The sequence below is a fragment of the Schistocerca gregaria genome, chromosome 4 (assembly GCF_023897955.1).
Source record: "Schistocerca gregaria isolate iqSchGreg1 chromosome 4, iqSchGreg1.2, whole genome shotgun sequence".
NCBI classification, from domain to species: domain Eukaryota; kingdom Metazoa; phylum Arthropoda; class Insecta; order Orthoptera; family Acrididae; genus Schistocerca; species Schistocerca gregaria.
In genome coordinates this window covers 740,449,129-740,464,436 of record NC_064923.1, presented here as the reverse complement: position 1 = coordinate 740,464,436, position 15,308 = coordinate 740,449,129, and the positions used below count along the sequence as shown (strand labels likewise).

General features: G+C 44.2%; 1 protein-coding gene across 1 annotated transcript in view; it reads left to right on the top strand.

Annotated features, from left to right (window-relative positions):
- Positions 1–15,308, top strand: part of LOC126267456 (LIM/homeobox protein Lhx9-like) — a 461,415-nt gene that overhangs the window by 426,854 nt on the left and 19,253 nt on the right. The window contains exon 6 of the mRNA XM_049972725.1: positions 2,061–2,275. Within this exon, the coding sequence (XP_049828682.1) occupies positions 2,061–2,275 (215 nt within the window). The remainder of the gene's footprint in view (positions 1–2,060; positions 2,276–15,308) is intronic.

Below are 15,308 nucleotides of genomic sequence, written 5' to 3'. Positions count from 1 at the left end.
TCAGTTTGGCCCATCATATACTTGAAGAGAGTCGTTTGAAGAAGAAAGGACTCCCCACAGATAAAGGAACATGAATAAAATGTTCTTAAAGTGGTTAATATTATTAGCGACACTATTATGAAAAGGAGATGTTGAGTCACGGACAGGCATAACAAAAAGACTATATGTGAGCTGCGTTTATGTGAATGTATGTGTGCATATTGTTTATTTCGGAAGAAAGCCTTCTGACAGAAAATTTACATGTTTAGTAGTCTTTCTGTTCTGCATCTCTGCGACTCAACGTCCCCACTATATGATGAATAGCAGTCTGTCTTTTTCATAATATTGGCATTATTCCGTCCTAGATTTTCCACTGTTGAATTCTATAACTGCATTTTACTATTGATGGTATATTTAATGGCGCACTATGACCTTTTATTTTATATATTTATTTTGAGCTGTTGAAAGATGGCTACCATACAAGCTGATGTAGATAAGTGCTACTTGATGATGCTTTGTTGATCGAAACTAGTAATGAAGAGGGGTTTACTTCACCAGCATCTCTTAGTGTTCGTTAAATGCACACTACTGGCCATTAAAATTGCTACACCACGAAGATGACGAGCTACAGACGCGAAATTTAAGCGACAGGTAGAAGATGCTGTGATATGCAAATGATGAGCTTTTCAGAGCATTCTCACAAGGTTGGCGCCGGTGGCGACACCTACAACGTGATGGCATGAGGAAAGTTTCCAACAGATTTCTCATACACGAACAGCATTTGGCCGATGTTGTCTGGTGAAATGTTCTTGTGATGCTTCGTGTAAGGAGGAAAAAATGCGTACCATCACGTTACCGACTTTGATAAAGGTCGAATTGTAGCCTATCGCGATTGCGGTTTATCGTATCGCGACATTGCTGCTCGCTTTGGTCGAGATCCAATGACTGTTAGCAGAATATAGAATCATTGGGTTCAGGAGGGTAATACGGAACGCCGTGCTGGATTCCAACGGCCTCTATCACTAGCAGTCGAGATGACAGGCATCTTATCCGCATGGCTGTAACGGTCGTGCATCCACGTCTCGATCCCTGAGTCAACAGATGGGGACGTTTGCAAGACAACAACCGTCTGAACGAACAGTTCGACGACGTTTGCAGCAGCATGGACTATCAGCTAGGAGACCGTGGCTGCGGTTACCCTTGACACTGCATCACAGACAGGAGCGCCTGCGATGGTATGCTCGACGACGAACCTGGGTGAACGAAGGGCAAAACGTCATTTTTTTCGGATGCATCTAGGTCTTGTTTACAGCATCATGATGGTCGCATCCGTGTTTGGCGACATCGCGGTGAACGCACATTGGAAGCGTGTATTCGTCATCGCCATACTGGCGTATCACCCGGCTTGATAGTATGGGGTGCAGGTTACACGTCTCGGTCACCCCTTGTTCACACTGACGGCACTTTGAACAGTGGACGCTACATTTCAGATTTGTTACAACCCGTAGCTCTACCCTTCATTCGATCCATGCGAAACCCTACATTTCAGCAGGATAATGCACGACCGCATGTTGCAGGTCCTGTACGGGAATTTCTGGATACAGAAAATGTTCGACTGCTGCGCTGGGCAGCACAATCTCGAGACCTCTCACCAACTGAAAAAGTAGTCAATGGTGGCCGAGCAACTGGCTCGTCACAATACGCCACTCACTACTCTCGATGAATTGTAGTATCGTGTTGAAGCTGCATGGACAGCTGTACCTGTACACGGCATCCGAGCTCTGTTTGACTCAATGCCCAGGCGTATCAAGGCCGTTATTACGGCCAGAGGTCGTTGTTCTGAGTACTGATTTCTCAGGATCTATGCACCCAAATTGCGTGAAAATGTAATCACATGTCATTTATAGTATAATATACTTGCCCAAGGAATACCCGTGTATCATATGCATTTCTTCTTGGTGTAGTAATTTGAACGGCCAGTAGTGTAGCTTGCCTTAATGTATTTCCACGAACTACACTTACGTCAAAAACGTGGCGCACGGTATTCGCGCCCTGACCTTACTGTGTTCCCGTGGTTGCAGACCTGAATGCGGACTATCTGGACACGCCGTTCGGCCGCGGGCCCGGGACGCCTGGCGTGGTGAACGGGCAGCAGCGCACCAAGCGCATGAGGACCTCCTTCAAGCACCACCAGCTGCGGACCATGAAGTCCTACTTCGCCATCAACCACAATCCCGACGCCAAGGACCTGAAGCAGCTGTCGCAGAAGACGGGGCTGCCCAAGAGGGTTCTGCAGGTGAGCTGACTATGACTGCGCTCCTGACACTCGCCTTGCGAATGACCACGTGCGCGGGCTAAACGTTTCATACAAAAGTCACATCGTCTGCTAAAATGGTTCAAATGGCTCTGAGCACTATGGGACTCAACTGCTGTGGTCATCAGTCCCCTAGAACTTAGAACTACTTAAACCTAACTAGCCTAAGGACATCACACACATCCATGCCCGAGGCAGGATTCGAACCTGCGACCGTAGCAGTCTCACGGTTCCAGACTGCGCGCCTAGAACCGCGAGACCACCGCGGCCGGCCCTGGGTCTGCTAAAACACGACGATTTCTTTTTTTCGGCTACTTCATCCTCTTCCCACCGTACACACTACATCCAACAGATTTACAGCATTTGCCATTCTACTCTACCGCTTGGAGAGTTCAACCCAAACTAGACCTATAACCAGACGCAAATTTAATTGAAGACTATCATAGTCGAGGGGCATGGAAAGCGAAGCAATGATTGACAGTGGAACAGGGTTGTGGCCTATCCCCGACGTTATCTAATCTGTACATTGAGCTAGCTATACAGAAAGCCAAAGAAATATTTAGAGTAGGAATTAAAGTTCAGGGAGGAGAAATAAAAACTTTCAGGTTTGCCGATGACATTGTAATTCTGTAAGAGACAGCAAAGGAGTTGGAAGGTCAGTTAAACGGAATAGACCGTGTGTTGAAAAGAGGATATAAAATGAACATCGACAAAAGAAAAACAAGGGTAAAGGAGTGTTGTCGAATTAAATCAGGTGATGCTGGGCGAAGTAGATTAGGAAATGAGACACTTAAAGTAGTAGATGAGTTTTACTATTTGGGGAGATACATAAAGTAGATCAAAAAGATGGCTCTGAGCACTATGGGACATAACATATATGGTCATCAGTCCCCTAGAACTTAGAACTACTTAAACCTAACTAACCTAAGGACATCACACAACACCCAGTCATCACGAGGCAGAGAAAATCCCTGACCCCGCCGGGAATCGAACCCGGGCGCGGGAAGCGAGAACGCTGCCGCACGACCACGAGCTGCGCACAAAGTAGACTGACAACGGCATGGAAAGCGTTTCTGTAGAAGAGAAATTTGTAAATTATAGATTGCAGCTATCCGTCGTCCTTTTTAAATTTTATTGTGCAGATCTAGATTTCGGCTAGAGAAAATAATAGTGCATTGAGAATGGTTAGCTTCTAGTCGAAATATAGATCTGCACAATAAAATTTAAAAAGGACAACTGATCGCTGCAGTCTATAATTTACAAGTCAATATAACAGTCGCTGAGTACAACAGCTTTCTGAATGGAAGGTAACCTGATGTAGAGAAACATCGAATATAGATGTAAGTGTTAGGAAGTCTTTTCTGAAGGTAGTTGTCTGAAGTGTAAACATGTATGGAAGTGAAACGTGGACGATAAACAGTTTGCACATGAAGATTAGATGGATAGATCACGTAACGAATAAGAAGATGCTGAATATAACTGATGATAAAAGAAATTTGTTGCACAACCTGACTAGAAGAAGATATCAATCAATAGGGCGCATTCTGAGACATCAGGGGATCACATATTTGGTATTGGGAGGGGGTGGGGGGTAAAATCGTAGAGGGAGAGCAAGACATGGATGCATTTAATAGATCCAGTAGGATGTAGGTTGCGGTAGTTATTTGGAGATGAAGAGGCTTGCACAGGATACAGTACCATGGAGATTGCATCGACCATAACAACGCTCATAATTATTCACTGGAGGAGGACACACACACACACACACACACACACACACACACAGGGATTAACGAGAAAGCTAAGAGCTGTTGCCATGCATCTAGTAGTTACCCTTTGCAGTAACCTTGTTCGATTTAAATACAGCTTCATTTACTATTCCTTTCAGTTCATATAGATAACGGAATGCGCATGGTTTACATTCAATAATTCAGACGAGTTAGATATGAAGTACAAGTACTTTCAGCTATATATCACCTTCAGTGGTTAGATTTTTTGTTTGATACATCATTCCTAATATTCTTCTACACATAGGTGTTCGCTTTTAGTACATTTTCAGTTAATTGATTCATTGCCAGTGAAGGGCAGGGTACTAAAATTCGATAACCTCCTTGTAAGAGAACGTTACGAATGGACACAAAATATTAGACTACTGAAGATGTTTTGAAATGAAGCGAAACACGTACGGCCTATATGAAACTTCTGGTATGGTCACAAAAGACAGTATAAAATCTATATTATATTAGGTGTATTACTATGACTATGGACACGAGGCCTGACAACAAACAAATCAACAATAACAGTTCCAGTTACTTGGCACTCGCCAGTATGGCTACAATACTGTTGTCGTTCTTGTTAGTGTCGGTCTAGAATATTCTCCATGTAAATAATGAAAATTTAGATGAAACATATAATGCAGTGATTGTGGTTCAACTGTAAAACTACTTGTTAAACGACTACTTGTTATCGTATTTTCCTCTGAGTTATTGGTTGCTGTTCTTCCTGTCATCACTTTTCCCCTGCTTATCTTTCGTTTACATTAATTTCACATTTTGTGTCCAGTAATAGGCTGTATCCAAGTAACTCTGTTTCTCAACATTCTTAATACGTCGACTAGACTTCAGCGACACAGTGACCACTTGAAAACTCACATGCGCTCGATATCCGCATTTCGCATAGTCAGGACCACAGTGAGCAAGGAATGGAAACACCCTGGTTCCGGTATAAATTGTATGCTTCCAATCTAATTTTATTTCTTGCTGCTAGAGAACGTAAAGGTACACCCGTCCCTTCTTCCTGCGGTCGTAATTTTATCACCTGTTTTGCCGGACATCTTCTAAATCTGCACTTTATGTCGAAAACAATTTTTACGCCTTCTTGTAACGTCACAATTCCAATTGATCTACTTTTTCAGTTCTCCAATCGCTTTCTGCACGAGCTGAGTTCTGCACGTATTGCTTCAAAAATTCTTCACTGAGTTTTGTACAAGCAACTTTCTTTCGAAGCAAAACTCCGCATTCTTGCGTGTCCCAGTTTGCGGCGTACGTGTTCCACGTTTCACACAACTTGCGTAACCTTCAACTCTAGCTAATAGGGTTTGTTTTTGCTACTTTGACCATAGCGTCACCATTTCGTTCCGTTTGTTGGTCTCCTTTCTGGTCCTCTTAGTTTCTTCCTCTTTAATTAAACCAAACCATAAGCGTATATTTTGTTTTACTTTGATACAAAAAGGAATAACATTAGTGAGTCTAAACATCTGCTCTTTTACTTCCACCAATCAGTTTGCTTCCGCCACGGACTCGTCTCTGTCATTTTTTCCCCGTCTTAGAGTTCCTGTAGGTACAGTAAATTACTCGTCTATTTCCAGACCTCATTTCAGTCATAAAGATTTTGCTCAATTCAGTGTTTTCAGCTGTGTACATTGTGACCAAGAAACGTCGCCGTTGAAGATTTGACAGCAATAACAAATTGTGTACTATGAGGGAATATCGAGTTGAACCGCATATGTCATTTATATAGACATATATAAAATGATGTCAGCCAGTGACTGTGGATTATACATCCGAAGACCGGTTTGATTATTAAACATTTTAAATGCTCTTCATGGTGCTTACAAGATCTCTCTTTTAATCCACATGTGCCATGTAAAGATCTGAGTTCCCATCACTTTCCCTTCTAATATTATCTGCCGTAGCACTTGCATGTATGATACTTTCACCTTCCCTGAAACTACTTTTCAGCACAGACTTGGAATTTTAATTTTCTACTGTCGACATTAAACGAAATAACACAAATACACTTAATAAAGGGACAAATTTCCAGCAACTAAAGTAACTCCCAACAAAAGCATAACCTGGCTCTGTATTGCGAATGTTCGTTGGAACTTACGTTGTTTTCGTGTTACCCATCTAATTTTTTTTACTGCCGAGAAATTTTAGTAGAACTGCTCTACGTGCCACAGCTGAAAGTAAAAGTAGCAAAAAACTAAGCTCAAGAGAATTTGAAATAGGATGCAGCATGATGGATATCTGTTTAGAAAATATTTTGCAACTAAAAAGTGAATCAGTTGCTGCCTCATTATGTTAGTAATTATTTTAACATGTGTGCTATTAACCTGCACAAGTTAACATCTTGCTTAGTCGATAGGTTTTAAATAACCACGAGCACTCATTGGCGCTGTTGACAAACTTAGCACGTGCAAAAAGAAATTGTCAAAAATAGTTTGGACTCTTTAGGTTGTTTATTACGAGGGTCACGCCAAAAGAAATGCACACTATTTTTTTAAAATCCATCTTTGATTTTACATGTTTGAAAGTTTTACAGTGTGCAGATACATCCTTTAGGAACAATCATTTCTCCACATAATTTCCATCCCTCTCAACTGCCTTACGCCATCTTGGAACCAGCGCCTGTATACCCGCTGGGTAAAATTCTGGACCAACCTGTTGGAGCCAGTGTTTGGCAGCGTGCACAGGGGAGTCCTCATCTTCAAACCTTGTTCCACGAAGAGAGTCTTTCAGTTTCTCAAAGAGATGATAGTCACATGGAGCCAGGTCAGGACTGTAAGGAGGGTGTTTCAGTGTTGCCCATCCGAGTTTTGTGATCGCTTACATGGTTTTTTGACTGACATGTGGCCGCGCATTGTCGTACTACAGCAAAACATCCTGCTTTTGCAGATGTGGTCGAATACGACTCAGTCGAGCTTGAAGTTTCTTCAGTTGTCGTCACATACGTATCCGAATTTATGGTAATTCCACTTGTCTTGATGTCCACAAGCAAGAGTCCTTCGGAATCGAAAAACACCGTAGCCATAGCTTTTCCAGCAGATGGTGTGGTTTTGAATTTTTTTTTCTTTGGGTCAATTTGCATGATGCCACCCCATTGATGGCCTCTTCGTCTCTGGTGAAAAATGATGGAGCCATGTTTCATCACCTGTCACAATTCTTCCAAGAAATTCATCTCCACCATTCTCATACGGTTCCAAAAGGTCACTGCATACCGTTTTTCTTGTTTCTTTGTGAGCCACTGTCAACGTCCTGGGAACCCACCCGGCACAAACCTTTTTTTAACGCCAACACTTTCAGTATTCTGCAAACACTTCCTTCCCCTAGCCGAACGTAGCGTGACAATTCGTTCACTGTGATGCGTCTGTCAGCAGTCACCAATTCGTTAACACCCTGCACATTGTCTGGGGTGTGTGCAGTACGAGGCCTGCCGCTGCGAGGACAACCCTCCATACTGCCGTGCCCGCTTTCATCACGTAACCTGCTTGCCCACGCACTAACTGTACTGCGATCGACAGCAGCATCTCCATACACCTTTTTCAACCGCTTGTGGATGTTTCCCACTGTTTCTTTTTTACAGCACAGGAATTCTATGACAGCACGTTGCCTCTGACGAACGTCAAGTGTAGCAGCCATTTTGAAGACATGCTGTTACGGCGCCACTCACGGGAACAGGTTGAACTAAGTTTGAAACCAAGCGGGAAGGATGTCTTTACACACTGTAAAACTTTCACACATGCAGAATGAAAACTGTATTTTTACAAAAACAGTGTGCATTTCTTTCAGAGTGACCCTCGTACCAGGTAGACTTTTCCACGAACACCTTGTTTTACTCGACATCTTTCGCACTGCGTAATCTCACAGAGATTTGAGTGTGTCGTCATGAATGTTGTCTGGACACACGAGTGTCAGAAATGGCGCGACTGCAGCAGTCGAATACCTCTAGAATAACACAAGAAGCTCGTAATCCTTACTGGTGTGTTTTCCGTTTCGTTTCCTCTTTTCGAGGTGGTGTGTTTCAGTTTCTGCCGCCAAGAAGCCTTATGCATAACAGGCGTCTTTGTATCGCCAGCTGGGACCATAAACAACCGTTATCAGCCTTCCGAAAAATGTCTCCGAAAAAGCTGCTACTTTGTTAGGATCCGAATGGCCCGCCCGCGTAGCAGAGCTGTCTACGAAAGAAGCGCCGCGCTGCGCCAAAAACACGCCGTACAGTAGCGGCGCCACACGATGAAAGAAAGGCCTGCCGGTCCTAACGAGAAAGCCGAATCTTATGACGCGCCGAAAATAGCGCGGGCAGTGAAAAAATAGGCAGTCCGGTTTAACAACTGTCATGTAACAGATAACGATTAACGAACTAGGAACACTGTGTTCACTGTGTTAAATGTGTAGCACACAAGAAATTGCGACTAAAGGACGCTGCGTATCCCCTCTCGCCCTCCGTGACCCTTGACTTCCCCTCCCCCAGGACCTGGCGTATCTGCTTCCCGGACGGGCCGACACAATGGGAGTGATTTAACGGTGCACGTGCGTGCTTGAATACTTGCCTAAAGACGACTATTGGAGTTCACGGGACTAGCATTCGTTCCTTCAGAAGTAGGTCTCCTATTACATTGCTTCAGGGAAATGCCGGGATAGTTCTTTTGACACAGAATATGGCTGATTTACTTCCCTATTCTTCGGAGCCTAGCACTCCGTCTGTAATGACATCATCTACTGGATGTCATACCGTAATCTTCCTATCTTTTTTTTTAGCGATGCCTATCATAATTAGCTTCTTCTAGGCATGAAATATTTTTGCTCTTAATTTTCTCGCTCTTGCACCTGAATTTGCCGAAAATTTTCTAGTGACCTAGATAAGCGTAATTCTGCGTTCTTTGAATTCGCCACGTCTCTCGTGTTTCATTTTCCATGATCATGCAGATGCTGCACATTCAAAAATACTTAGTGTGGTGAGTGACATAAGAATATTAGTCATCGAAGACAATAATTTTATCTTGGAACTCTTCCATTTGGTGCGTGTTTACATAGAAGTAACAGCAGATGAACGAAAAAAATAAGTAGTCTATAAGTAATTCATGTCGGATAAGTATTGAACGAATATAGGTACAGCGTTGTTCCTGTTGGGTTTAGCATTCATGACTTCTATACTGAGGCATACACAATGTCTATGATTGTTAGTGTCGGTTGTTTGCTGACGTAATGTTTACAGTGACTCATTACCTGCAGTACGTACACATTCCTAAATGACCTCGCAGAGACATTAACAAGTACTTGTGGGTAGACGCAGTTGCCTCTGTTTAAGCTGGCACGTCGCAGACATCTAGTGGTAAGTGCTCTGTCTGCAAATAAGTGTCACTCAGGAATCACTAGAGCCGGCCGCTGTGGTCGAGCGGTTCTAGGCGCTTCAGTCTGGAACCGTGCGACCACTACGGTCGCAGGTTCGAATTCTGCCTCGGGCATAGATGTGTGTGATGTCCTTAGGTTAGTTAGGTTTAAGTAGTTCTAAGTTGTAGGGGACTGATGACCTCGTTAAGTCTCATAGTGCTCAGAGCCATTTTTCTACTAAAGAGACTGCCTACAATACGCTTGTCCGTCCTGTTTTGGAGTACTGCCGTGCGATTTGGGATCCTTACCGTATAACATTAACAGGCTCAAATGCCTCTGAGCACTATGGGACTTAACATCTGAGGTGATCAGTCCCCTAGGTTGGATTGGATTGTTTTGGGGGAAGAGACCAAAGAGCGAGGTCATTGGTCTCATCGGCTTAGGGCAGGACGGGGAAGGAAGTCGGACGTGCCCTTTCAAAGGAACATGGAGCGATTTAGGGAAATCACGGAAAACCTAAATCAGGAACGCCTGAGGCGAGATTGAAGCGTCGTCGTCCCGAATGCGAGTTCAGTGTGCCAACCACTGCCCTCCTCGCTCGGTCTAACATTAACGGGGTTCATCGAGAAAGTTCAAAGTGGAGCTGCACGTTTTGTATTATAGACAAATAGGTGAGAGAGTGTCACTGATATATTACAGGATTTGGTGTGAACATCATTAAAAGAATGGCGTTTCCCGTTGCGGCGGAATCTTCTCACGAAAATTCAGTCACCAATTTTCTCCTCAGTTTGTTGACGGCTTTCATAGGCAGAAACTATCATTATCATTAAGTAAGTTCATTCAGAGCTGGCACGGAAAGATGTAAGTGTTCGTTTTTTCCTCGCGCTGTACAGGATTGGAATAGTAGAGAATACTGTGGAGGTCGTTCGATGAACCCTGTACCAGCAGTTAAGTGTGATTTGCAGAGCATCCATGTAGATGTAAATGTAGGTTTGTCCTCCATTAAGTGCTCCATTGTAAGTGTGGGGTAGGTTTATGAAAATAAGCGCGCAGAGCCTTTTACCTGAAGATGGAAGTGTTAAATCTGGAATCCTATCGTCTTTGCGACGAACTTTGTGCCGTAGAATCGATGTAATGACTTTGGCTTTCATTTAACCGCTGCTCTGGTACCTTATCTGAAAGCAACGTTGAAGGTTGGGAACATGGCGTTTGAGAATGTGGAGCGATTTTATTCAATTTCGTCAGTGCGTAAATCGTTGCCGCGATGGCAGAGACAAGAATAGCGTACGCGGCTGGCCGTCTGCATATCGCCCGGTGACGAAGGACTCACCTTACGGACAACACGCTGCCGACATACGTCGAGGCTATGATGGTAGCGCGAATCGTTTGTTTGTAGTAACCGATGCGGTATACGTAACTGCAAAAGAGACGAAGAGAGGAATAAAAAAAGTGTCTCAGTCGGCGAAACGAGGCACGGTTCGGACAAAGCGCTGGGGCTCGCCTCGTTCGCGGCCTGCTCCCCTTTCTTTTCATTTCAACTCGTTTGATTTCTGGAGAAAGCGCCGACAGTAAAAGGGGGTATAAAGCTCGCGCCGCCCCCGGGCGAGCGGGGTTTCGTCACCGGCCGGTCCGCCGTCGCGAGGGATAATGTCGCCATTAAAGTCTCGCGGTTGGGTGGGCATGCGCCCGATAAGTGAAGGCGGAGGGGCGCCGGACGGCACGGCCTTCCTTAATGATAAGGAGCCGGGCCGGCAAGTGGCGCCGTAAAACTGTGCTAAGTGCTCCGGCCCCCACAAATAATACGCCGCCGCTCGCCGCTTCGCTCCTTCATTTTTATTTCTTCCTGCCTCTTGTACGAATGTTTTCCTCGCTCTTTTTTTTTTTTTGACAGAAAAACGAGTGTGGAGAGGACCTCAGCCGCTAGAGGTTGCTAATGCACACGTATACAAATAACAGCTGTCGTTTGGGCCGACCGGGGACGAGACCTCTTCGTATAAAGTTTCTCTTCACTGTACATTTGGCCCGGCGTGATGGTGCCTTGAAAAGCTTCCGCCGCCGTGTTACTGGCAGGAGTGGAGAAGCGAGCGTACTTCGTCCTGCAGTAATGTGGAACAGTGTGAGAAGAGGGTAGATACTGTACGAAAGTGGCCAGAGGACCCTTCCCTGAAGCGAAACAAGGATCAGCTTTTTGGGACCGATACTTGTAAGAGTGATTTCAGGTGTGCCGCAGGGGAGTGTCGTAGTACCGGTGCTATTCACAATATATATAAATGACCTGGTGGATGACATCGGGAGTTCACTGAGGCTTTTTGTAGATGATGCTGTGGTGTATCGAGAGGTTGTAGCAATGGAAAATTGTACTGAAATGCAGGAGGATCTGCAACGAATTGACGCATGATGCAGGGAATGTCAATTGAATCTCAATGTAGACCAGTGTAATGTGCTGTGAATATATAGAAAGAAACATCCCTTATCATTTAGCTACAATGTAGCAGGTCAGCAACTGGAAGCAGTTAATTCCATAAATTATCTGGGAGTAGCCATTAGGAATGATTTAAAATGGAATGACCATATAAAAATAATCGTCGAAAATGCAGATGCCAGACAGAGATTCGTGGGAAGAATCCTAAGGAAATGCAATCCGAAAACAAAGGAAGTAGGTTACAGTACACTTGTTTGCCCTCTGCTTGAATACTGCTCACCGTTGTGGGATCCGTACCAAACAGATAGAAGAGATAGAGAAGATCCGACGGAGAGCAGCGCGATTCGTTACGGGATCATTTAGTAATCGCGAAAGTGGAAGACTCTGCAGGAGAGGCGCCCAGTAGCTCGGTACGGCCTTTTGTTGAAGTTTCGAGAACATACCGTCACCGAAGAGCCAAGCAGTATATTGCTCTTCCTACGTATATCTCGCGAAGAGACCATCAGGATAAAATCAGAGAGATTAGAGCCCACACAGAGGCATACCGACAATCCTTCTTTCCACGAACAATACGAGACTGGAATAGAAGGGAGAACCAAAAGAGGTACTCAAAGTACCCTCCGCCGCACACCTTCAGGTGGCTTGCGGAGTATGGATGTAGATGTACTTCTTTTTCTTTCGTTTATTTCCGCTGTCCTTCTCTACGGCGTCAGCAGTGGTTTGAGAAACGTGTAGCTAACAGTCTTAAGCTGTTGCTGAATGAAATCAACAAGACAATGTGGGAACAGGGTAGAGGTGTTAGTCATGTTTGTATGGAAGCAAAATCGTAAATGCTTTGTGAGATGTTGCGAACATTTTTGTAATGGACTCAGAATCTGATACTCGGATCCACAATTTTTGGATAATAAGCTGGATGATGTAATAGACACAAAACAATTTTATCTGTCATTTGAAACTACGTTGTATCAGTATATTTCCCGCCCCGTTAGCCGAGCGGTCTAACGCAGGGCTTTCCGGAGTGGGAAGGAGTGCCTGGTCCCCGGCACGAATCCGCCCGGCGGACTTGGGTCGAGGTCCGGTGAACCGGCCAGTCTGTGGATGGCTTTTAGGCGGTTTTCTACCTGCCTCGGCGAATGCGGGCTGGTTCCCCCTATTCCGCCTCAGATACACTATGTCGGCGATTGCTGCGCAAACAAGCTCTCCACGTACGCATACACCACCATTACCCTACCAAGCAAACATAGGGGTTACGCTCGTCTGGTGTGAGACGTTCCCTAGGAGGTCCACCGGGGGCCTAACCGCACAATAACCCTGGGTTCGGTGCGTGGCGGCAGAGTGGTGAAGTGGACGGCGGTAGTCGTCGTGGGGTTGTGGACCACTGCGTCGTTTCTGGGTTCTCGGTTAATATACAATAAAGTACATACAATACAATCAGTATATTGTAGCAGTACTGCTGTATTTCAGAACATAAAAATATTTTCATTAATCCTGTATAGTTCTGCCATCTTCCCGTCTTTCTCACCTAATACTTCGGTATGTACAGTGAGTCAGTTTACATTCAGATGTCATCTGATAATGAAGAACTGATACGCTATATCCATGTTTGACATGTCAGATCCACAAGTCCTACCGCACATGTCCGACCCACAATCCCATCGATCGGCACCTACCTACAGCCCCTCTCCATTTCCTCCATGTTCGCTCTCTGAGATTCCCTCAGGCGGTCGCAAAGGCGGTCGCAAAGGACAGACAATATGCATTCATATTATTTGATTGGCCTAGCTGGGCAATGTATCCACTTTCTTTATTGCGAATACACAAATACGTCCGACCTTCTGTGGGAATCTGAGAGAGCGAACATGGAGGAAATGGACAGGGGCTGCAGGTAGGTGGCGATCGATGGGAATATGGATCGACCGTGAGACGAGTCGTGATAGCCCATGCAGTTGCGATAACACTGTGTCCCGGATGACGCAGTGGTTAACGCACGTGGCTAGTAAGCAGGAGATCCCGGGTTCGAATCGCGGTCAAGTAATTTTCACTCGCCGCCGCTGATTCCGCGTAATGTCCCGGCCCGGATGACAACAGATCTCCTCCATTTCCTTTCCTTTGTTGCCCTCTCCATCTTTAGTTTATATATAATGTACAACATCTGCGGAATCTGGGTGGTGTCCTTTCAGACATGTATTAACGTTTGTAGTGTCACAAAAGGTGCCCTTACTGCACACCCTAGTGTGAGCTGAGAACTTGGTTAGGTACTCTGCCCACTGATGGGTGTATGTTTGCTGTAAGTCTTGCAAGTTTTCAGCAGTAATCTTCCGAAATCCTCAGACGTAACAATGGGTTATTGTGTATGTGCCATCCATCCCAACATTTGAAAACAGAAAGTCGGGAAATATAATATTGTTTCTTCTGACTACAACCTTTATTTAAAAAAAAGCGGTGCGTTAGTGGTTTTCACTGAAAAAGAAGACTGTTAATCAAAAGATTAAACTGATCGTCATCATCTCCTTCCATGGACTAGGTATTGTCACCGGTTTCGGTCGGTATCATCCAGCCATCTCTTACGAGGTCTACTTAGTTCTCTCTTTCCAGTTGGCCGATAATTCATTACCTTTGTTGCAGTCTATCCTCTACCAACACAATCCTTCCATTTCATTCTCTTCTATGCTCTCTTGTCATTAACTGAAAAGATTTCTAAATCTGATCTCACGGTTTCATTCCTTACTCCATCCATTTTATCACAGCCGCTTGCATACCTCATCAACTTCGCCTCTGCTGCCAGTACACATGATTTTTCCTATTTTGTTGGCGTCCATGATTTGGGTACATATGCGGGAGTAGGTACAGCCATAACTTGATAAAAGTTCATTAATGTTGCCTTTTTTGTATTTCTTCTTAAAGTTCTTTCAGTTGTTTCGCATGTACCTTGATATTTAGTAATCTTATTCGCAGTGTCTTTGTCATACTTAAAACTAATTTCACGTCCTACATGGCTGAAGTAGGATACTTGTTCTAAAATTTTTTTGTTATCATTATTTTAGATCTGGCTGATTTCTTGCCTTTGAAAGTTATTATCTTCGTCTTATTTGCAGATGTAGTTAAGCTGTAGTGCATTGCGTTTTGTATAAGCTCTGGTCATCTGCATGTCAGAGAGTATTTAATGTTACGCTAGATCCTATTTTAATTTCTATATTTCATCTTTCGAGTTCATAACCAGGACGTCAGTATACTACATTAAATAAAGTGGGTGACGAACTATATGGTTGTCGAACACCTTGGTTTCTTAAAAGTAGATCCGACTTTTTCGTATCTGAACTTACAATTATTTTAGTATGTACATTAAGACTTTCGTATTAAAAAGGTATACAGGAAAACCTTTTCATTGCCAGTATTTTTCACAAAATGGTTCCTTTTACCATATCAAGGCTTTCTTCTAATCAATAGAAAAAGACTAAATGCGATTCTAAGTCAAATTTCC